The sequence below is a fragment of the Motacilla alba genome, chromosome 3 (assembly GCF_015832195.1).
Source record: "Motacilla alba alba isolate MOTALB_02 chromosome 3, Motacilla_alba_V1.0_pri, whole genome shotgun sequence".
Lineage (NCBI taxonomy): Eukaryota > Metazoa > Chordata > Aves > Passeriformes > Motacillidae > Motacilla > Motacilla alba.
Window position 1 is genome coordinate 53,742,671 of NC_052018.1, and position 25,311 is coordinate 53,767,981.

At 37.9% G+C, this 25,311-nt stretch overlaps 1 protein-coding gene across 15 annotated transcripts in view; it reads right to left on the bottom strand.

The window, feature by feature from the left end:
- The window catches only part of PTPRK (protein tyrosine phosphatase receptor type K), a 382,329-nt gene that overhangs the window by 291,386 nt on the left and 65,632 nt on the right, over positions 1–25,311 (bottom strand). For all 15 annotated transcript variants that reach the window (XM_038130591.1, XM_038130596.1, XM_038130594.1 and 12 more), the window contains exon 2: positions 7,245–7,367. In XM_038130591.1, coding sequence (XP_037986519.1) covers positions 7,245–7,367 — 123 coding nt within the window. The remainder of the gene's footprint in view (positions 1–7,244; positions 7,368–25,311) is intronic.

Sequence of the window (25,311 nt, forward strand, 5' to 3'; positions counted from 1 at the left end):
AGCTAGAAAGCTGAGGCACTCAACAGAAGGCTGTGTAACAAGCAGGAAGACTGCTACAAATGTTCTGATGGTAGTAGGATGGCAAAGGTGGATTTGTTCAAGATTGACCTATTACTTTGAAAATCTATTTATAACAAACAGATTTCTCCCCTTGTTTTAATTTAGTAGTCCAGATTCAGAGCAACACTCTAATATACTTCAAATATTGAACTAGGAAAAAAAAAACAACAAGGAAAAAGGAGCAGTTTCTCAAAAGGCTGCATTTTATACACTAGATGGAAGGGTTAAGGCTGAACAAAATAGTATTATAACTTAGAAGAGGAAAAGAAAAAGCAAAACCAACCAAATCAGTGTAGATATGTGCGTATAGTAACTGGCCTTGAAGGTGAAGTAATTTTGTGTAAATTCAGCAAGAAATCTGTGTCAATGAATGAAAACCCAACACATCTGTTACTCCTATGCCAAAGTTATTGCTATTACTACAAAAACTCTACTTTTACTAAACTCATGCCTAATTTTTTTGATGAAAAAATGTCCTATCTAAATGTACAAAAGCACTGATACACTGTGCCACATCTATAAATCCTTCCCCATGCCCCTCCACTGTTCACTTTATGCCAAGTGTATTTGAGAACAACAGGGAATCCTTGGAATTGGTCAATAGATGGATAGTGCACTGTACTGAAAGAGTCAAATAGGATCAGGATGTTTACATGTGTTCTTTAGGCAGACATTAATTGCACTGGACTAACAAGGTAGGTTTCTTTCTGTTACAGGTGCTACTAACAGACAAAAAAGCAAGCACAAAGCTTACTGAACAAGGAAGGCAGGAAAATATGTCTTTCTGATTAAGGAAGTACTTCAAATAAATTCAGCTCCACAGTGCATTGACAAGTTAAACATGAAATAAATATCAGTCAACTTCTGGGGTGAAGGAGAATATAAAGACTAAAGCATCCAAGGACAAAGAATAAAGCCACCTTAAATAAAACATATATATCCTATCAGATGAAGAAATGTAAAAGGGAGAAAGCCTATCAGAATTTCTTAGCAGCCCCAAAAACAGACACAAGATTTTGCATTTATTTTATAATGTAATGACCCTGATAAGCCTTTAATTATCAAATTTTAAAACTGCTACATTCCTGGATCGCATTTGCCAATGTATGAACTAGTGAACAAATTCCCTTGCTCATAGTTGTTACAGTTATATTTTCTGAAAAATCCTTTTGTCTAGGATTTTGGTCCTGGGAAGCTGAGAAGCCTCAGAGAAAAAGGAAAACAATAATTATCTGATTTGCTTCTCTTGTGTTTTACTTCTTTGGAATGTGTTGGGAGATTGTTTACCAACAGGTGGTTGTTTCATTGGTTTCATGTGAATTGTTTTGACTTATTGGCCAATCAGGATCAAGCTGTGTCAAGGCTCTAGAAAAAGTCACGAGTTTTCATTATTATCTTTTTAGCCTTCTGTAAGTATCCTTTCTGTATTCTTCAGTACAGTTTAATTTAGTATTCTTTAATACAATATAGTATTATAAAATAATAAATTAGCCTTCTAAGAACATAGAGTCAAATTCATCATTCCTTCCTGCCACGAGGCACCTGCAAATACATAAGTTTCTCTGATCTTTACACCAACAATGCAGTCATAGAGCAGGAAAATATTGAAAATTCAGTTCTCAGCTGCTCAATGGACTAGTGAACTTTGTTCGCCTGTCTATTAAAATAAAGGGATCCAGTAAAAGACCCTGCTTGAACTTCACCCTTCTGTAGCTCAAAACAGCAAGCTGGCACAATATGTGTGGAGCAGCAGAGCACAGTAACCCAGGATATGGTGAGGGTTCTGCTGCTGAGCTCTCAATCCTACCCATGCCTCAAGAAATACATTTTTTTTCACTAGACACTGCTTCCTAGTTGGCTTTTTTTCTGACTATACCCTTACACATCCATATAATTTAAATTTATTCGTGGGTTGGTGGATTCATTTTTACAGGAGAAAAATTCAGGTTTAAGTGAAGTGAAAGGCCAGAAGTCTCATCTATATGACATTTACATTACAGCTTTCCTTCCTGAGCTAAATCCATATGAAATCTATATTAAAACACAAATTTCATGACCTTTTGTCTCCCCTCTCAGTTATACATTTCATAAACGCTTACATTGGTCCTGTGCTGAAATTCATTTTGCATCATGCAGGTGACACAAAAGTTATTTCCTTTCTGTACAAGGCAGAACTTAAAGAGAGCACAACTGACCTTTCAGATCACAACAAAGACTCAATATTATTTGTACAGGAATATTTAAGTTTTACACAAATCCAAGGATGTAATTTTTATATTTCTTTCAGGCACTTTAGAGGTTTACACAAGCCCTGTACCCACTCAAGCCACCAGCTAACGGGTCCTCATCAGCTGGATGAGCATAGCAAATCTTTTTACAGATGCACAATAAACTAGCTGACCCATGCTGCATACTTCCTTTTTTTTTTACTTCCAATCCACACAAGTACACAACCATATGTGTATCAAAACAACTGGGAGAAGGCAGAAACATGAGAATGCCTCTGGCTATAACAGGATGTGATAATGAGCAGTCAGATATTCTACCTAAAAACCATAAAAAAGTAATTATCATGAAAGAACAGCTTCAGTTTTTTTGTCAACACATTTCCTCCCATCTCAAATACCTTTTGTCATACACACGCTCTCTTCTGAAATAGCTGTGTAGGCTTCCCCCAAAATACCAGCCTAAACCAGAATGTGTTCATGTTTTACTTTTCAGAATTGTTTTGTTTCTTTTCTTTTCTTTCCAGAGTAGTGAATTTAGCTTTATTCTTTAATGGAGAGGTTATCTACAATTTCTGTAAAGTGAAAAAATTATTTCTGCAATACACTTCATTGTAATAAAGTTGGCTTTTATAAAACTCTATAATACTAAGGAAAACCTTTAAAGATTTAATCTGGTCTTTTTTTTCATCATGCTAGATGAAAAGTACAACTAAGACTTCCCTCACTGCTGTTAATTTAGTTCACTTAGATTTCTATTAATTTTTTAGTTTTAAAAAATTAGCACACATCCAATCCAGGCACTTTATCCATCTGAGAGATCAGAAATAAAAAGTCCATCTCAGCACATCAGTATTGTCTACTATAATTTAGACTTTCTTCAAAATGCATCTGTAACCAGGAGGGTAACAGCCCTTACATTAAAAAAGTCCATTATTAAGTGGCTCCCATCACACAGCCCATTACAAAGCTCTCATGCCCTGACCTTGCATAGCCTCAGAGTAATGCTGCTTTTAACAGGCAAAGCAAACAGGGTAAATAAACTATCTTCTCTATCTAGGGGTAACACCATCAGTAAATGTATTATTAATACAGATAAAATCTCCCTTTGCACATCTCCAGTGGTATAAGAAAGCATTATTATTTAGTCTGTCTCCCACAAAATTAAGTTATCCACACACAATGAATAATCCCCTAAAATAAGTGGAAAATATCCATAGAAAAAATTGGATTTCTGCTTAAGAGCATTCTCCAATTTCTATCTTGTATAGCATAATGTATAAAAATAACACACATGAAAACACAAAATATGCTGTAAAGAGTTTGTTTGAACATCTAGAAAATGTCTTTCTTTAGATGGACCAAGACCACAGGGTAAATACTTGGACTTCATTTTTTGTCTACAAAAATACAACACTTGTTTACCAGCCCTGTCTCCCACAAAGTGCAGGTGTACAGTTGCAGAACCATTTCCACTTATGAAACATCTCAGTAGTCTTGGACTATTTGACCTAGAATGATGGTCTGGAGAAAAGTCTGTGCTTTATTTAAGAGTGTTTTAACAACACTGAATGAGTGGGAGAAGATCATTAGTACTCACCTTTCCACATTTCCTGCACATATGACCAACATGTTTAAAAGGGAAGTCATGTGCATGTCCAAAAAAAAAAAGGAAGAGGTGCATTTTCCCGTGTTCCATAGCAAAACCTGACACTCTGTTTTAGCCCAAAACAGATACTAGAAGCCTTCAAGGAGCCCATACACAGTAAGACAAGACTGGCAGGCCAAAACCATAGACTCCTTGAGAATATTATAAATAAAGACTGTTTCTAGTTGAGAACATTCCTTAAAGCCAAACAGCTGGAAAATAGGAGAGCAGTCAGGGCACGAATCAGCACTTTTTTGTCATAACTTCTTGCCTAGGCAACTGCTAATGGCTACACTCAAAATCAGCAGATCTTTAGCTTGATCTAGCACAGCCACTTTTATGTGCTCTCAGAAAGCTAATATTGAAAATCAGTTGTTTTCCCAGGTCCTAATAAGTGGCTTTTGCCTCTGCTTACAGCTTGAGAAATACAATGTAGGTCAGTCTAAAAAAAAAAATCTTAAGTTGCATTAATTACTCAGAGGTAGTTATACTTGTTTTACCAATAGCATTTACTATTGCTTTACTGGTATAATGTTTTCCATTAGGAGAAGTTTTTGTGTTATCATAGTACTCTGAACACATGCCATTAGGTCTGAAATTTCCCATGATTCATCATCACTCTTCAAAGCACAACATTGATTTCAACTACCCCCTCCCTTGAATCAAAAGTAAAACATTGGCACTTGTCAATTCAGCACTTGCCATAACATTAGCAATTGTCCGTTTTCCTCCTTTTATTATTTTTTACACATTCTATTTTCTCTTCCATGCTTTATTGTCAGTTTTCCCCCTTTTATTACTTTTTACACATGCTATTCTCTCTTTTGTGCATTATTTTGAGGAGTTTTGTTGTTTGGGATTTTTTTAATAAGTCTTCCTAAAGGTATTGAAGACTGAAAATTGTCATTTGAAAATTGAGTATAATCCTCTATAACTACAACGATTCTCTGTGAATGTGATGAAGTTAGAGCCCTGAAAGCTGCATATACTCACTGTAAGGGTTCTATCTTGTTATCACAGTGGTAAAACAGTGCTCCTCCTGAGACAAATCTATACCTGGAGCCCCCTTTGTTGTATTCCAAAGAGATGCAAAAGACAAGGACTCCAAACACTACAAAAACGTGTCCATGTAGAGGAGGTGTTGATCAGAGGCTTGTGCCTAGCTGAAGGGCTACAGAGCCAGAGAAGAAGAGATAGAAAGAAAACAGCCCCTACTCCAGGACTTCCATTTCTTAGCTGCTTAGTTTTTCTGGGTACTCCTTCCCTTCTCTGCTGTCACTGACAGAGCAGGAAAAAGTGGTCCCTAAGAGATTCCTAGATTCTTCTACAGGTTATACAACACAGCATTTTTCATAGTGAAAACTGCAGTAGTATTTGACCTATACTTAAATTATCACATCTAATTCGACTTGGATAACTTCTTCATGAGCAGTACTCAGGGTCACCAATGTTAAACACTGCACAGCAGATGACTGCACACAGTTATTTCCCTTCTGCTTTTTGCCTGAACCTCTTGCTGTTCCATTTCCTGCAGATCCACCAGAGGAATTTAGCACTCATTCTAGACCCATTTTACCTTTTCAGACTTAATTTAAAATCATGCTATTTCAAACACAAATGAACTTGAATATCTATCTATGGCATGCATCTTCAGAATCTGAAGACATTGAACTTCTTAAGGGGAAGCTCGTCAGGTCAGAACAGATTTGAGGCTTAGTTTTAGTCCACATCTCAGTCACCAAACAAAGTTGGATACAAAAAGTCTAGCATTCTAACCAAAGGAAGAAAAAAACCCCACAGTTTCTTCTGTATCTCTTTTGGTCTATCTCTGAAAAATTCCTTTATTCTGATAGATTTTATTGAGCAGCCGCAATTTCGCATACAGATTCCAAAAAAAAAAAAATTGCTCTGAAAGAATGCACGTGTTGTGCTCAGAGAAAAATGAGTCTGTGGCAAAAATGAAAAGAAATCACATGCCAGAGAGCACTGTGTCATTTAACTCTCAGAACTGCCTAAGGATGACAGGTATGTTATTTGGAATACGCAAGAAGCTATCTTGTCATTTGGATTCATTCAAAATACAATTCCTCAAATTGCTCTTCTTCCTGCACAAGGTATGCCAAAGGTCTAAAAATACCAAATTTTTCCCAGAATGGTGTTTCCATTACAATTAAGATACCTCCAACTTTTATAAAAAACATGCACGTTCTGAAAAATGCAAACTGAATAGTAACTGAATAGTAACTGATTTCGGCCTTACTAGGTGAGATATTGTTTTGAACTTTTTTTAATAGAAGACCATCACAAATGTTAAGGTTTTTTTTAATTTATTCTTCCTTATGCAAAACTGAAGCACCAAGAAGTCCATTAAATAAAGTGTAGGTCTTAATTAACCTATTTTGCAAGTTATTGGGCTTGGTAACACCTGCTTTTATCAGTGACTCCAGAGCAAGGGGAACCCACTAGGTAGCCGTTAAGAAATAAAATTATTTAGATCAACCACCATTAATTCACAACAGTACAAAAAATGCAGGGGAAGGAATGCAGAGGTGAGGTTACTTCTATGTGGCAACATTTCTCACTCCTTCTCCACACATCCCTCACTTCACAATACCTTTTAGATACAAATAAAATAGCCATGACCTTTTTTCCTCCTCTGCATGATTAATTACTTAATGTATTATTAATTGGAAAATGTAGCTGAATTTCAAATGCTTTCATTCTCTCAGCATATCATGCTGTCTGGGAAGCGCCGATTAAGCTGTTCATCAAAGGTGAGCAGGCAAGGTCATGTAGGCTGTGCCTCTTCAGTTATTCATTACCTGTCCTAAATAGTAATTAACAACAGCAATATTTCCATAAATCAAGCTTTTCTGATTACCTTCAGATGATAGGAGGTTGGGGGGGGGGGGGGGGGGAAGGGAAAGAAGGAATCAGCATATGGGGTTTTTGCATGTATCCTTTTTTTCACCATTTCTTCTAGTGCCTACCTGAATAACTGAATCAATACATTGGCTGTCATACAAAACACAGAATTTTACTTCAAGTCAACAGAAATTCCACATGGAATAAAGAGGAAATTATGGCTTCCTTTCTCCCTTCCCTATGCCTCATCCCAGCTTTAAAGCGGTATTTGGTCTAAGAAGGCTTCTCAATTACCAAGATTACTATATTTATTATTTTTGTTCCTTTATATGATCTCTATCACCAAGGTTAAAGTGGGGATCTCAAACCAGAACCTTGAGTTCATATTCATTGTGGCTTTGAGTTTTTAAAGAAATTTATCCTTCAGTATCTGTGAGGCTTCTCACCTTGAGGCATTTCAGGTGGCAGATAGTGAGGCTCTTGAGCACTGACATGCACCCAGTCAAAATCATCATACAGGTCTTGGTGGTAGTCACAGGGCCCAGGACCATCATCGAACGTGCATCCTCCTAGAGAAGAAATTTGTTATTAGTTCATTTAAAAGCAGAGACCTTCCAAGAGTCAAGCAGAGGTGTTTCTCTGGGGCCCACCACAACTGCAGTGCCCACGCAGCCTTGTACCACAGTTCACAGGCTTGCATTTACGAAGCTAAAACCTGCAAACAACTCACCCATCAGTGTTCTGCTCTCTTTGGTAAAAACATCACTACTCCACACAACCAATTTCCCCCAAGAGCACCTTCTGTCAGAGCAAATCATAGCCTGAAGTCACCAATTCAAGTGAAACCTATCTCAGAGTCTGAGTGACAAAAAGCAACATGCTATCTGAACCACAGGGGAAACTGAAAATAATAGACCAAGATCAAAGATGAAAAACAAAAAAACTCTGAAAGCACAAGCAGTCCAAACACTGACAACAAGGATAAATAATGTGCCCAAACAGTCATAAAACTTAATTAAAATTAGCTAGAAAATAAATAATTGCTGCAGAATGAATTGGGTAATCTTGATTTACTAAATCAATCTAGCATAACATAGCAAGGCATTTTTTCAGGGTCACACAAACAACAGATATGAAAACCTTACAACAAAAGTTGTGAGAAGTGACAGAGAGAAAGAAGAATGGAAGGAATGAAAATGATGGGAGGAAAAAAAAAGACAGAATTCCCATATAGCTCAGTACTGTCTACCCTGTCTCATTCTGTAAGTTTTTTATTCCATTCTTAACTCAAGGCCATTAAGTAGGCTGGGAAAAGAGAGAAGAAAGCATAACAATCTCAGAAAAAGATCAAGGTTTGAGAATGAAGAAACAAAGGAATCAAAAGAACCTGGTCAAAGAAAAAGCAGAGCGTAAAGGCAAGAAAATACAGATGTCATGCATACAATTCTGCAGCAGCTGTTACCTCTATGCGTGGCACAGAGCCCGAGAGTTTGCTCCTCCTACTCAAAAACAAAAGGCAATAGCAGGAGAGTGTGAAAGAGAAAACAGTGCATCCATCATTACTTAGGTGGTATTTTTTAATCTAGAAAAGTTATGTAAGAATTAGAATACAGACAATTTTTGAAAGTCAGAGGAGATATTTCTTTCATGCTCTTCTCCCTGTCCTCACTAACTTGGGCACATCAATCCAAATAACAATGCTCATCACAACAAAAGTTCCTTTTGATAAAATGCTTCTGGAATAACAGGGGTATTTGTATTGACTTTGTTGTGTGAATTTTTAAATACAAATACTTCAAGAACAAAAACCCGTTATTACAATAGATTCCAGTGTTGCCTATGATGAGTCACCACCACAGCACAAACAGCCACCACCCTTCCAGGCCTGCCAGGCTCTCACCAGCTCACACTTCACTCAGGAGGTGAATGGGCTGGAGGTGGAAAAGGGGAGATTGAGGACCACCAAGAGCTACAGCCTGTGTTCTCTCCTGCCCTCCGTACAAGACATTCACGGTGTGGAACTCAGAAAGACCAGACAAAAAGGAAAGGAAGAATGTGCACGTATGTCACCAAATAGAGAATGAAAATTCTCTACCCAAAACAGCATATTGAAGTATCAACATAACAGACAGAGTTTACACAGAATTCATATCTAGGGAAGAGAAAGTTCCTTTTACTAAATTCCATAAGCAAATCTGCACGGTGTGCCACACCAAGAGATCATGTTGCATCTTCAATAAGAGATAACTCAAATAGTTCCCACAAATCTGTAAAAGTATTTGTCATTTTGAATGAATGACAAAACCAAATTTTAGACAATCCTACATCATCAAAACCCATTGCCAGATATGCACCCAGAATTACATTTTAACCAATGTTTCAGCTGGCAAGAACATCAGGACAGAACGAAAATTCCACACTGAAGCAAAATTTGTGCTAAATCCTTGTACCGTACACCCTTAAAACTTCATATCCATCTCTGTATTAACAACATTTGCTCAAACATCACCCTGTGACAACATGAGCAGAGCATCAGCAGCAGCAACAAGAGCACCACAACAGTTTATTCCCTGTACTAAGCTAGTTACTACATCAGCGTCACTGCCAAAGACTGCAAGACATGAGAGAAATAGTTGTGTGTCAGAGAAATATTTATACTTTTCAATGTCCCAACTCCAGTGCCCTCTGTTACCAGTGAGACACTTTTCTAATTAACATCTATTATGATAAAGCCAAAGAGACTTAGAACATAAATCTTGCACTTTGATTTAACTTCCACTTCTATGATCACTCTACAGCAAAAAAAAAAAATGTACATTTCCTTCAACATTTTACTGATAAATGAATAGCAGTTTCCCTTAAAGGGAAGTTATCAGTCTGCTGTCCCAGCACCAAAGTGACATATGGCTTTGGAGCACATGCCTGCAGGGCACCCATTACCCTTTTTAATGGTTTGAGTGCCCTCAGTATATAAATTTAAACTACCAATGAATCTTTTAGATTCATTCAGAAGATGAATGTCCTTAATTGCTTGTCTTTGTACCCACTATTAATTTTAGTTATCAGAGTTCTGATTAGCAATAACAACGCACCTGTTAATACACAGCAAGCAATCCCAACCTCCTTGTGTGCACATCGTGGCTGCGCCCACAGAACAAGTAAATGTGCATTTATCATATGCACATGAGCAAAGTTTATCAGGACAGATTATCAAGCCACTACAAAATCAACCCTAAAACAATTGCTTGAAACAATGGCATCCTCTCATAGAGCACACTGTCACCTTACCTCTTACCAACATACCGAGACATTTCAAGGCAAGTAAACAGCCAATGCTGTAGTGTTTTACCTAGCACAACACAAGACAGGTCAAGCATTTCAAACTCCCTGCAGACTACTCCTTAAGACTTAAAACATGGGCAAATTCAGACCTCTCCTTCTCTGTTTCAACAGTCAATTGCCTGCATGCTATTTCGATAACTCCAGGCAGTAAGAGACAAACCTAGTGCAACATGCTGTGTGGAAAACACAAGGAGAAGAGGTGGTGGGTGGCTGAAACCTGCAGTGATGTATTTTTTCCCAGCCATTTGTTCAAAACTGCCTACATTTTAAATCAAATCTAAAACTACTCAAACATAACAACAAACATCTGACCAAAGTACACAGTAGGTCAGGACTTATTAGCGCCCTAATTCAGCTACTGGGCCACTGTCCACAATAATGTAACAGCATTGCTCAGGGAAGATAGTGGATCAGCTTGATGAACATTCACTACCTTCCAGTGAAGTTCAGCAGCTGAATTCAAGTACCCATTCATATTTGTTGCCTAACATTTTGACAACAGTCTGCTAATATCCTACAAATGACAAGTCAACTCTCCTACTAAGCCATCTGTAATTTCCCCCAAAGCTCAATAAAACAGTACTATCAACCACTGTCCCAATACCTATGACCACCACATTCCTTTAGCTATCACTGATGTACAACTTAAATTTTTTCTTCAATACTACCCCACCACTGGAATTTGTCCATACCTACCAATACACACTTCCTGCCACTGTGATTTGGATATCTCTGCTCAATATCTGGGCTGGAAGCAGTGCTGACATTCAAATGCCCTTAGATCTTGCAGTTCCTAAATCCACATTTACCTTATGTTTCTATTATGCTTCTGAAAAAAACGGCAGCAGCAGCAGTGATCAAGAGTAATACACCAGACCGGTCTGACCTCAGCAACCTGATGAGGGCCAAAGGACTGGGATGCAAGGCAGTCAGTACTATTTCCTCTTTTCAAACAACAGTGCCATCAGGACACAGCCCAGAAGAGCTGGATGGGACAGCATCAACCAGAGCCAAGAACTGCCACACCTGCAGTGGTGGCAGCAGCCATCAAGTCATTCTTAACAATCAAAGACAAAAAGAAAAAAACGGGTAGTGCATCAGAAATAAACACCCCACCAACAGCTGGAACAGAAAACTAAGACAGAATTTTAAGTGTCTGTGATTATTTTGTCAAACTACTAATTATATTTTGGATCAATCAAATTTGTTCAGTTGCTTGTGAAGTATTTGGGAAACATTTGCATTTGATGGAAATCAAGCAAAACAACGATTCACTGTATCCATTATGTTTTCTCATAAGCAGCACTAGGTTATCAACTTCAGCTTAAACAGACCGAGAACTCAAACAATCCCCTTCAATGTCCTTCTAAAAGATAAATGATAAATCATACTAGCTTCAAAAAATTTCCTGCCTACATGTCCATTTTCATTCATGAAAGATAAAGAATCTTAAATGTTCATTATAAAAAGAAAGATTAATATCCCACACTGAACTCTCAGAAAATAAATTAAAGCTCTGCTTAATAACAAGGACATCAAGATTAACCTAAATTTAATCTCAAAATTAATCATAAAATCCCCAAAATTAACCAAAATCTAATGAAGATTTAATAAAGATCATTTAGTCAAGAATTTGCACATCATCTATTGTGGGGGCTTGACCCTGACTCGACACCATGTGCCTACCAAAGCCAGTCTATCAATCCCCTCCTCAGGGGAGAGAAAAATATTTTGAAGGACCTTTGGGTCACTCAATTAACATTGTGGGCAAACCACATCCAACTTCATTTATCACCAATCAAATTCAAGCAGTGCAATGAAAAATAATATCAAATCTTAAAAAACCTTTTGTCACACAGAAAACTTTTTCCCTTAAATCTGTTATCCCAGAGGCACTAACACTGTCTCTGACAGGCTCAGCCAAGGTCTTTCTTGGAGCCTGGCATTGGTTCTATCAGACACAGAGGAAGCTTCTGGCAGTTCTTCACAGAAGACACCCTTGTCTTCACAGAACCCCTCAGCCACCAAACTTTGCCACACAAACCCAAAATACCTATAAAAAAGCTATTTTGAATTATTTATTTACATTTAAAGATAAATTACATATTTTTTAATTATCATAATAATTCCTTAGCAGCAACACTTCATACTGACATTGCCCTGTGATTTTGATTTATCCTACCTCCTTTTATAACCCAGGGAAAAAAAAAAAAAATCTTTTCTCCACCTGGTTAAACTATAAATAAGTTCAAGACTAGAAAAACTACATGTCAATAACTGCCACTGATAAATGGATGTCCATTACAACTTTACTGTGGCCTCCCAGCTCATCAGCTAAGGATAAAAAGAAAACCTGATTCTGAATTTAAATAACGGATCTTTATCTAGCAATTCCTAAGTTCTCACTGCACTCCCTAGAGTTTATGTCACTTTTACTATTTTGAATAGAAACATTCAGTTTCACAACATTAAATTAATATACTCATAACATGTATTATAAATAGCATTATAGGGATGGTGCACTGGAGAACTAGTGACTTCCAGGTAAGAGATACTACTCCCTAATAGTATGCAAAAATTCTGTACGGCCATTTTAATATTTAGATTTTAGAATTGCTCTTCACTGCTTCATTCTATAACCTATCAATATGGCAAGGGATTTTTTTCAGCCTCAGAATGGCATTATGCAGAAAGACCAGTGAAAGCATCCAGCTTTACTGTTTAGTTCTGAGATCTGGTTTTGCATCTGACCACTTCTGCACAATGCAAAACTCACTAGCAATATCTTAAAGTTCCTGCTCCTCCATTTTAGGAGCTGGTTGTAAGGAAACCCATCCACTGGGACCAGGCAGATGACCAATACAGGAGCAAAAAAAAAAAACCAAACAAAAAAACAAACAACAAACAAGAACACAAGAGAAGAGCTGTGCTAGAGACACACAAGAACATTCTGTTAGCACAACTTCTCCTGTGCAAAAGGCTCAGTTACCAATGGTTCCTTTTGGAACTTCCATGCGTGAAGGTGTTGCAGTAGGGATTAAATACTCTTTTCTCATTCAGCTCAAATGACTACTTGGACCAATCTGCTTGTTTTATTCAAGAGCATGTTTTTATTTTTCTCCACTACTTGGTGTAAAAGCATAACGAATAGTTCTAAATCCATCAAAGTAGATAGCTCCATGACAAGAACCCAGTACAAAATTTTGTTGATCTGTGATTTCAGGTAAAAATCCTGTGAATTTTTTTTTTTCTTCTCATACTGAGTGGTGAAATCAAAGATTGAAGATAAAGGTGATACAGCAGGTGTCTTTTCTGTCATATACATCCAGGTAGATGTTCTGCTTTTAAAAATCACACACTTACCACAATAATTTACCTGTTTATATTACAATACACCTTGAAGCACAGGATGTTTTCGTCTTCTAAAGGCACTACATAATTTCTGTTATGAGCATTTTAGAACACCTTGACTGCAGAGCATTTAGACACCTGTTAAGACTGTACTAAGAATTGATGTTAATGCAGTTTGAGAATAAATCTTAATGACTTCTGTTAAAATGCTTATGTTAAGTATTACCTACTGAAATGTAACACTGAAACAACCTTAATCAACTTACGACATTTAAAAAGGCAGATCAGTGGCACTATTTAGTGTTAAAAAAATAACCATTAAAAGAGCTGCACTTAAGGTGAATTACAGATTCTCAACTACAGGAAGAAGTTATACTAAATACTAAGAATATATATCTTCCTTAGAGTGGCATCTTATTTTGTAGTACTAAAATTCATGTCACAAAACAACTGATTTCAGGTAATAGCAATAAAAACCAACTAAACTCAACTACATGCAAATGGGTTTTTTTCTATTTTTCTAGACTTATTCTTAATATCAGGAAGTTTTAATCATCCTCTTAACTTAGGAACTTCAACATGGAACTTCAAGTCTCAAGAATCTAAATACCAACAACAAAATAGGAAATATGGCAAATTATTCCTAAATTAACTTTATTATATTTTAGGTGTAGGGCTTCTGTTGGTGTTGTTATAACAATCAAATAATCTAAACATCTCTACAAATATAAATTTTTCTAACAAGGAAGCAGACAAACCACTCCTATATCAGTATTTGCTATAAATCACTGTGAAATTAAAACCAATCCCACCCTCCAAAAGTCATTAAGTAGTGACATAACCAAGGAGAAGAGTAGGGGACAAAATGCTAAACAGCTCACCATCTAGTCTGATCTATGCACATTCCTTTTCATTGTCTGTCTTCCACATTTCTTATTAATAAATAGCTAATTTATTAATAGCTAATTTTAGAATGGAAAGTTAGGAACTGGATAATTGTTAGGTGAAAGTTATGGAGAATGCATGAAGCCTCAGGTGGACATTCTTTCCTGTATTCTTCAGGGTAAGACATCACTATTAATGCCAGCACTTATCCTAGCCTCAAATATTGGAACAGTATGAAGATTCACAAATAGATGTGGTCTACCTGACCATGCCATTTATTCAATTTCTTCTATTAAGTTAGCCTCTCTCACTCTCTATACCCAGGCTGAAGAAGGCTTGTACATCTCCGATTTCAAAAAGCTTCATATTCCCTGCCAAGAGAAATCTTTTCCATGGTTTACCAGCAGTAAATAGAATGGAAAAACAAAAGAGACGAAGGGAAGAAAAGAACAGTCTCTATTATACTGTCTGTCTTTCAGTTTCCCAACTAAGCAAAACATAATCTAAACTAAAGTGCCTTTAAATTTCCTCTTGTTCTCCAGGGAAAAAGAGATCTTCTGTTCTTTACTGGAGAGGTGACAACAGGTAGCTGTGAAAAGTCACAATTGTTTAATGTCTTTTTCATCCTTCCTTGACATGGGCAAAGCAGCAGAGAGCAAACAACCCTAGATATGCAGATCACTTCTATACAACTGAAGTTATCAAGTTCCATTTCAATTCACAAGATATTTCTGAAACCACAAAAAGAATTACCAGTTTTATGAAATGATGTATAGATTTTCATCGATATACAAGTTAAAACATCCACAGAATGACAAAGCTATTTCATATTTCAGCTTATAGGCTGCAAGCTTCAATATTCCTGCAGTACACTGAGGAAAATTCTGACCAGAAAGTATACCATTATAATACAAAAAAATTGGGGTTTTGAGGTGTGGAATCATGCTCTTGAAATTAACAAAAGTTTTCATAACATTACCAATAGTAAAATGCCAGCAAACAAGTTCTGTGTCTTCAAGAACACAACTGGGAGTTCCAAAAATAAATTATTCACTTTGATGTTTTTAATGGATATGTGGCCTTATAATGCTGATTCTGAAAACAACACCTTTACCAAGATACTGCTAGGGCTTATCTATAGAAAATCTAATGTAGATATCACAGTCTCTGGCATTTCTCCTAAACATTCTTACAATACGCTGCTAAAAGGCAATGGATAAAAACAAGATTAAACTCAGGAGGAGTGCTAAGTGAAGACAGCCCTACAAACACATCACAAAATAAGGATTTGGAAGAAATAAGTTCACAGCTCAACTTTTATCTCTATCTCTACTAATCATGCCACCAACTAAACCACAAAAACAGGCCTAACAGCTACACATCACCGTATCACCGAAAATAAGCTGCGTTGGAAGGACCTGTCAGGATCATTGAGCTCAATGCCTGGCCCTGCACAGCACCATCCCCAAGAGCCACACCATGTTCCTGAGAACATTGTTCAAACACTTCCTGAACTCTGGCAGGTTTGGTGCTGTGACCACTTCCCTGGTGAGCCTGTTCCAGTGCCCAATCACTCTCTGGGTTAAGATCCTGAAGATTCAACCTAAACCTCCCCTGACACAACTCCAGGCCATTCCCATGGGTCATGTCACTGGTCACCACAGAGAAATCAGTGCCTGCCCCTCCTCTTCCCCTTACAAGGATATTGAAGGCCTCAGTAAAGTCTCCCCTCAGTCTCTCCTTCTCCAGGCTAAACAGACCAAGTGACCCCAGCCACTCCCCATATGGCTTCCCCTCAAGGCCCTTCCTCATCTTTGTTGCTCTCCTTTGGACACTCTCTAATGATTTAATATCTTTTTTATATTGTGGTATCCAAAACCACCCCCAGCACTCAAGACGAGACCACCTCAGTGCAGAGCAGAGCAGGACAATCCCCTCCCTTGCCCAGCTGCAATGCTGTGCCTGATGCCCCCCAGGACACGCTTGGCTCTCCTGGCTCCAGGGCACTGCCGAATCATGTTCAACCTTCTGCCAGCCAGGACCCCAGGGTTCCCTTTGCATGGCAATGCTTTTTAGCATCTCATCCCACCCTATTAAAACTTTGACAGTTTAGCCATAAAACAGTGTGACTGGGGACATTACAAGTTATTTAAAGTTTGTTCTAGAACCCATCTCTTTTAGTATTAGTTATTAAAACTTTTTCAACAGACAAAAGCAAAAGCTTCCAGCTAGACAACAGGAGCAACTATTCAACCAAAAAAAAAAAAGTCTCCTCTTTGAGCACAGCAAACACTAGTTACCACAGCATCAGTACAGAAACCAGACAAATAACTAAATGAGAGAAGAGCACATAAGTTATATAGACTGAAGTTTAAAAGGAGCTCAAGGAACAGATAGGGTTACAGAGCTCAAAATGAATGTGGACAACATGAAAGCTGAGGACTTCCTAAGGGGAGGTGAGCATAAGACTGTGTATGAAATATTAAATTGACATGCAAAAAGGAAGATCAAATTAAATGCAAGGAAAAGGAAGAGCTCTGACATTGAAAATGACAGAAGCTTTACAAAAGGTCATTTCTGAAGTCTCAGAAGGAGCTAAGTCCAAGAAGGTAGAGAGATGATGGAAGAGTTCGGTCATTGTATAAATCCAGAGACTCAAGGGGATGACGAGACCCTCTCAGAAGAGATCTTTTGAGAAACGACATCAAGGTACATAAAGAATTAAGCTAGCAGCGAATCAATCACAAAACTTGGGCACATGAATAGGAGGGGCAATGAGCAATTCTGAGTTTAAAAATATTCCTTCACACACACAGGCGCTGCCAAACTAAAAGCCAAATCCTTGCGTATCAGAAGTGAAGATACTGCTCTAGTTTCTTATTTTGTAGTAAGCAAAATGGTAGGTACTTTAATATGAGGCACATCTTTTCATGGAATCCAGCAAGATGAAAGGAAAGTTAGAAAGAACAACAGTGTAAATGTATTTTGAAAACACAGGAAACAGCCAAGCTTCCAAATTTAGTGAAAGATCCAATGAGATACAGACCAACAAATAACAAATTCAAGATATAACAGGCCCTAATCTACAAAATCAGAAAATAGTTGAATGTGGAAGGGACTACTGCAGGCCATCTGGTCCAACCCCTCTGCTCAAGCAGAGCCATTTAGATATAGTTGCCTAAGACCATGTCCAGACAATATCCCCAAGGATGGAGATTCCACAATTTCCCTGAGCAACCTGTGCCAGTGTGCAGTAAGCCACACAGTTAAAAGAAAAAACAATCAAAACAAACAAACAAACCCCAAACAAAACAAAACAACATTTTTTTTAAAGCATTTATAAGTGTTTCCTGGTGCTCAGTGGCACTCTCCCTGTTTGTAAGACAGCGTCAACAGCCTCACTGATGTCTGAGCAGACAGTATTTACTGATGTCCCTCACAGATCTGGAAATGGCTTCAAGCATGAGCTGTTCCATCACCTTCTCAGAATCAAGGTTAAATGGAGCAGCCTATCCTTTCCTGTGTTCTCCTTGCATAATCTCCTATTGAAATGGTGTCTTAAACTTTTCTCATTGTCTTGGTTTGAAATTGCAACCTAAGACAATCGTATGCAACGCTTCATACCTTCCCTGGTGTCAAATTGAAGCTCTGCATTTCCTTACTGGCTTTAACACCTTTTATTCAATCACAAAGACAAGTATAACATTGCCTTCTGCAATGTTATGCTTAGAGATGGACAAAAGTATCACAGAAAATCTAAGATAAAAACCAGAATTATATGCAAACTTTTCATAATAAACAAGCTGAGAACAGCCAACACAAAGAAATAGAGATTTGTCTTTCATCTTCTGTCTTCTAGATTTCCTCTTTAGGCTTACAAATGTGCATCTTCCTTTACAGGTGCCCTGCAGAATCAAATGGATGATTCATTTCACACACTACTCTTTGTATTAGTTGTTACTTCATTCCTCAAAGTAAGATTCATCAAAATACTTCCTAATTGTGAGGAAAATATTTTAGGTAGATTACATTGGGAGAGAATAATCTGACAGCAAAGCTCTTTAACACACTCAGAGAAACATACACGATGCCAACAACTCACTTTCTTCCTCTACATCTTGTAGCCAAATCACTACTTGCTGTTGAACTGATTCAGAATATAAATTGTGCATTTGTAAGCGAATAATGTATGTCTCTTCTCTCATCAGACTTGGTCCTCGGCAAGACCTCTGATGAACAGACAGCACAAATCATTACACCACTTTGGACAAAACTTACTGATCTGCCACCAATTTTCACTTTACTTGTGCAGTTAAAAAAACACTCTTAACAGAGAAATTGCAATAGACACATACACTTCCAGTAAGAAATCACTATTTCAGTGTAAAAATATTTACAATCAGAATAGTAGAAATACTACAGTTTAACAAACAAATGTAATGTTATTTTATGGCTTCCCAGGGAATTGAGCTCAAGGACTATAAACTTGTGTTTTTATCTGCAAGTCTGCACTTGAGTTCCAATAAAACTAACTATTACAAGAATACTTAACTGTATTAGAGTATTTTTCAAGCAGACACAAGTTGTATTTAATCTCTCCACTTCTTAAGTGGAGAAGCATTCTCACTGGGTTGGCTTTTTAAAACAGTGTAAGCCTGAAGGTTAGATCTACTTTAGACTGTGCAATGAAGTCGTAGCTTTTGAAGTCAATCATCTGTGCATGTCCTGAAGGCACAGTACCCAAAGCACAGCAAGGAGAACAGAGGAACACTATTCTGACAATCTTACCACTTCAGCACACAAGTGAAACCATATCCCTTCATGTTACACATTGCACAGAAGCTAAGTGCAAGAAAAACTATGGCTGAAAACTGTCCTGGTAGATACCGCCAGTACTAGTCAGAGCCTTAATCTGCCACCCAGTCTTTAGATTTTAAGGCTGAATTAAATATTTCCAGGAAGACATGAGCTTGATGCTAAATAATAGCTAAAAGATAATTCAAGAGTTAAAATACAAAATTTAGAAAAGAATACTGAACATTTCCTCACAAAATTATATGCCACATCCAGGATTCTTGTGTGGTTCTAGTTTTCAATCTCCTAAGGGTTATAATAGAAATAATAAAGGCTTAGAGAACATTTAAAAAGAAAAAAAAAGGAAATCTCACACTTCTCTATTGGACTAACTTCTCTTTTTTCAAATTAGACAAGGCATTTACATATTCACCTTGAACTTGCACAAGTATTAAATGCCCATGTTTTCACAATATCTTGTCAGTTATCCTTTGGTAGTATATTCAAAAAGGTGTATATAACAAAGCATTTTCTGGTATGCCATTACCTAAAACAGTATGCAATTTTCTAGGGAAAGGAAAGAAAGGCTGCAGCAGGATAAGCTGGTAAAAAGTATAACTTTTTAAATTCCTAATATATTTCATCTGAGAATAAAAACCTCATAGAAGGAGAAAACACTTGAAGAGCTTCACATCTGCGGCTTGTTTTGGCTTTTTAAAGCCAGAAGAAAAAATGTGAACTGTTTCAGTGGACAATGTGTGTCCTAATGTTTGCATCACTTGTCACTATAAATAAATTTTGTAGAAACTAAAAATTAAAATAAAAACACTATCCTCTCTACAAAAACTGTATTCTTCTGTTTCCTAATTTTTCTCTATTATAACTTAAAGCTCAAAATTGGCTCTGCACTGCCAAGTTATCATTTAAAAGTTAAAATACAGAACATAGTGTAGAGCTATACATTCAGAAGAAAATACTGCACAGAGACCAAAACCCAAGAAAAGCATAAAAATTTTTAAAACAATAAAAAAATCAGTACTTAATAGCCAACACATAATCTGGATGAAATGAATGAAGCAACAAGCATAATAAAATTTTTGCTGATTTAGAAATGAAACACTTCAGTACCAGAGGGATATAAGCAACTTGTAATAAAACAGTCTCAAAGTGTGACCAAAAGTTTCCTCCCTCATTTTTTGCCATATCACAATCCACCCCAAAATAGTATGAGACAATGGAAAAAACAGCTATGCTTTGTTCATAGCACAATTTGCTAAGAACAAAGTGACAGGTACTGAAAATTGAGAATGGCTGTTTCAATTTCAAGTACAAACCCACATCACCCACAAGCACGGTAAAGTTCTGTTCCCTCCTTGCATACACTTTGAAGGAACAAAGACTCCGGGTCTTTTTGTTTCCATCTCATCTCTGGTCCTCTTTTTCTGTGGGGTTGACTCCATCATACCCCTCAACTAAAGTGGTCTCCTACTGTCTAAACTGAGCCTCAGCCTGCCTTTTTGACAGTCTTAGAGAAGAGCAGCACAAGTTACAACCACCCTTTTACTCTTTCACTCCACACTCAATCTCAGGTCAGCACTTCTTTTCTCAAGTATCACAGGTACCATCATTCAACATTGACATGTTCTTTCAAACCTCTTCATGTGTCCTTCACTCCTGCTATACCCAGTTTTTGAAGGATAAGTAAAAAGCTTCTCTGAGACACACTCTCTTCCAGCTTTCATCTCTCATCTCCCCTTAACCCAATCACTTTGGCATCTCTTCTCTGCCCTTGACAAAAGAGTCTTCTCCCACATCTATCTATTCACAGAACTGCTGAAAAGACTCTTTTTAAAGCCCATCACTTTGGCTGCATTCCACTTTCACTTCCTCTCTCTCCATTTTCAAAGAACAAACTTTATTTTTGTTACCTTTCACTGTTTATGCCCACTTACAGAAAGCCAGCCAGTTCAACTCAAAAAAACTCATGGCAGCAACTGGCAGAAACCTATTCCCCTGTTGCTGTTGTTGGATTTGCTTTCCTCTGGTTTAGACAGTTAAAACAACACAGAGGGTTAGAGGGGAAGAGGGAATGAGGGGAAAAATAAGCACAAGAAAAAAAAAGAATATTACAAGACTCATTGCTAGAATAAGGCAGATGTGTTTAGAGGGAGATGAGAAAGCACAGAGGATAGGGAAAGCAAACCCTTTGGTTGTATATGCTTCCTCCTTTTAGTTGCCCATAGGTATCTGTTGTGTTCTCAATGTAAAAGTGTTCTTATCCTATTGCAGGAGTCCCATACCTTCTCAGTGATTTCTCATGAGTAGTTCTTCTCAACACTACTCCTTCTTCTTCAAAGCCCAGAGAGCAACTCACTCTAGGTCCCAGTTCTCCCTGTCTTATTTGACTGGTCTTCCTTATTGGTTACAGCTGTGAGTCAAGCCTGTTTCTGATCTTGGATAATTGGCCTGGCTGCAACTCTTTGGGGGTGAACCTGCTTTTTACACATTTCTTATACTCTATTCCCACCACAGGTATCCAGTGTGGGGAAGGGGAAATCTTACCATACTGCTCATCTAAGTTTCCAACTGCTTAAGAGTCAGAATGGTCAACCTGGCAAAGGCACAAGTGTTGTGGGTAGCTAACAAAATGCAACGTTTCAGACTTTTAAAAAGACATTTTAGTTATAGCTGCCCTGATACCATCTCTGAAGTTGAAAATGAAGTGCAAGTACAGCACATTCTTTACTACCCAAAGAGGGAGACATTTGTCAGCACCTTCTCTGGAGTGACTAGTGACCCACACACCATTACTCTTTTGCTTTGATCTTTATACAGACCAGTTATATGGAAAACACTCCTCATCTTCCAGCCCAAACTAGTACCAGCTAGAGTTAACTTGGTAGACACCAACATGTCATTACAGCTGCGAGCTCTTCATTTTTGTGATCCAGGAAGGGAGATATGCTGCAGGAGTTAGGCAAAAGTTGAGGCATATCAACACCATATTGATCCCATCAGCTCAACACCTTCCTTGTCCACAGCGCTCTCACTAAAGCAAACTATCACCTTCTGGTGGCAGAAACAATCACCTTCAAATCAGGATAAATCACAGAATAGGTCAGATTGGAAGTGATCACAGTGGATCATCTGGTCCAACCCCCCTGCTCAAGCAGGGTCAGCCGAGAGCATGTTACTCAGAATGCTGTCCAGACAGTTCTTGCCTATCTCCAGTGAAGGAAAATCCACAGCCTTTCTGGACAACCTGTTCCAGCGCATGGTGACCTACACAGTAAAGAAGTTCATCCTCATTTTCGGGTGGAACTTGCTGTGAATCAGTTTCTGACATTGGTTGTATTGCTCAGCTGAGAGAAATACTACTGAGGAGAGCCTAGCTCCATTCTCTAAACACTTCCCGTTGAAATAAGAAACAAAACAAAAAAGAATGTAAAAAATCATTTTCAGAGACACCCAGATCAGTTCTATTAAGATGAGTTACATTTTGCAGAACAAAATCACTCCTCAGAATTTGCTGCAAGATTCTCTAATAATCCATCTCACAGACTAGTCAACATGGCATAGCTAATTTTTAGCACTGGCTGTGTTCTGAGGTCCTAAATTTGACACACCATTTTGCAGATTTATATCAGAAAATGCTGACGACTGATGCCATGTAGAAGGTACACTGAGATAGTCCACTAACAAATCTATCCAGAATAATCCCTAAATTCCTCCTCTGCAACACCAGCAACTGTTTACAGTCTCTGCAAGAACAGCTCAAAAGAACAGACCATAAGAGTGGGTATGAGGACTCACGCTCCACATTTTCAAAGCTCTAATTGGCATTACTCTTCAAAACACACAGTAGTTATCTATGCTGGTGTCTTCTGTCTGGATAACTATTGTTAATACTTTTTAAATCCTGAGGGAAGCAGGAATTGCAAACTGGCAGTTACAGCGTGCTCTTACTGCAATTGGCATATTTTCCATCTCTAGTAATGCTTTTGCGAGTCAGTAGCAGAGCATTTCCAAAAAAGAGCTCTAACAAAACAATCCACATCTGTTCTCTTTCAGCAACGCTCTCAGTAGGTCTCTGACTTACTATGGCCACCTGATAAAATTGGATGCGGCACCCTCCCTCTAAGCCCAAAAATCACAATAACAGCCTACACAGCAGCAATATTGGATCTACCCAGGGATCTCTCATACTCTCTGGACATCTGCTCTTCAGTGCTGCTACTCCACAGACTGAATATCCTGCATCAGTCTGGGCCCACCTACCTCACATGTAGCTGTCGTGTAACTCCACACTAGTCTGAGTGTCATTTCAGACTACAGATGGTATCACTACCCCAGCTGCCACTGCTGAGTCACACTGCTCTGCCATTTGCTCACTTTGAATACGCATTTGCTAAAACAGTCACAAAGATTGAAAGCTCATCTGACTTATTGTACCCAGATCTGTTTTGGTATCAAACATCACGTTTTCTTTCTTACTTACTACCAGCTTTGTCACGTCACAGTTGGTCAGTGGCCAGTCACTAGAAAAGGATAAGAAACAACACAGAAATGAGGTTTTACTCAACCTCACTACTTCAGAATGCTTCCAAAGCACCTGCATGCTGGCCAAAGAGGCCCTTAGTGCACACAGGCAGCCAGGGACCCAGCTGCATTACAGCTGAGTAGAGCACAGCTGCATGCAGATATGGCAAGCAACAAACTCACAGAGCACAGGCTTCAACCCAGAGCAGTCACAGACTAATGCAAGAAATTTCATGTCCAAAAACTGCTGTGGTTTGGTTTTTACACATTCATTACAGCAGCAGTAATGAAATTTGAAAGTTGATTGCCAGAAATATTTTGCTACCAACCTTCTCATCCATCTACTTCAACCCATTCAATACTACTACATTCAATCCATAAATTAGAGAAATAGAAAATATTAAAGAGGTAAAGTGCTAGAAATAAATTAATTGGTTAGATAACAGGCAACCCAACATGAAGGAGACTGACTGTCAGAAAAAAATTTTCATTGCTTCAGCATTCAGTTACAAAAAGGTATACAGGTCCAAAGCCATTCTCATATTTCGTGCAGAAAATGTTAGGCAAGATAAGTGTTCTCAAATGTTATTCAAGACATGTGACTACCCACCACATGATGGTTTTGCAATTAATGCTTCTAAAAGCAAGAGAAGAGAGAATCTTCACTAAGTCTGAATCAATTAGCAAAAAAAAACCACAAAAAGACAGGATGCCACCTAATCCTGAAATCTCCTTTGCCAGAGTAGGAATAACACTATCAGGATACAGTGGGTTTTAAGAAAAGGAACTTTCACCATACTGATGAAGCGAGGCCATTTCCTCAGCTCACCCGATCATCCTTAAATCTGTACATTATAGAGAGGAAATGAAGAAGAATGCATGAACTTTATACCACCAAATCCAATCATACTTGTTTAGAAATAGTGAGAGACTATTAGAAGAAGTTCAAATGGCAGAAGACAAAATGAACTAAAAACCTTTTCCCTTAGGCCAGAAAGGTTTTATATGAATGCTTCTCTGAAGAGGGTTGTCATTTTTTGCCATCAGGAACAAGTGGACATCTTTATTTTTGATACAGTAATTTCATTCTTTGCTGCTTTTAGGTCTTGCAAACCAGAAATTCACAACTCTAATTTCAGAAAGTAAGCAGAGGAGGATCTAATTTGAATTAGTTTTAAATTATACAGCCATAAATGAATTAAGTTTATTCAATCAGCATTTTCAGGTCACCTTTAAACCTCCTGCTACCAATTCATATGCTAGACTAATTGCTTCAGATTCATCTTTCTTTCCTCTGAAGAGGAAAATCATGAAAATTAAATGCTCTTACATTTCTACAAGATGCAAACACTGGTGCTTTAATCTGCAAGCAACTAGCTGACAGAAAGTAGTCAGAGTTTTGAATATACTGGATGTACAAATATACTAGCTGGCCTATGGGTGGGGCAGTGAACATTGCTGCTGATGTAAAGAATTCAAGAAAAAGAAAGTGTCAGTTCAAGAAGAGAAAGAAGATGAGGAGCAGCACTGGAGTGACACAGTTCTGCCCTAGGACATAACCCTGCTGAAGAATCTTCTCATCAGCTGTGCCTGAAATATGTA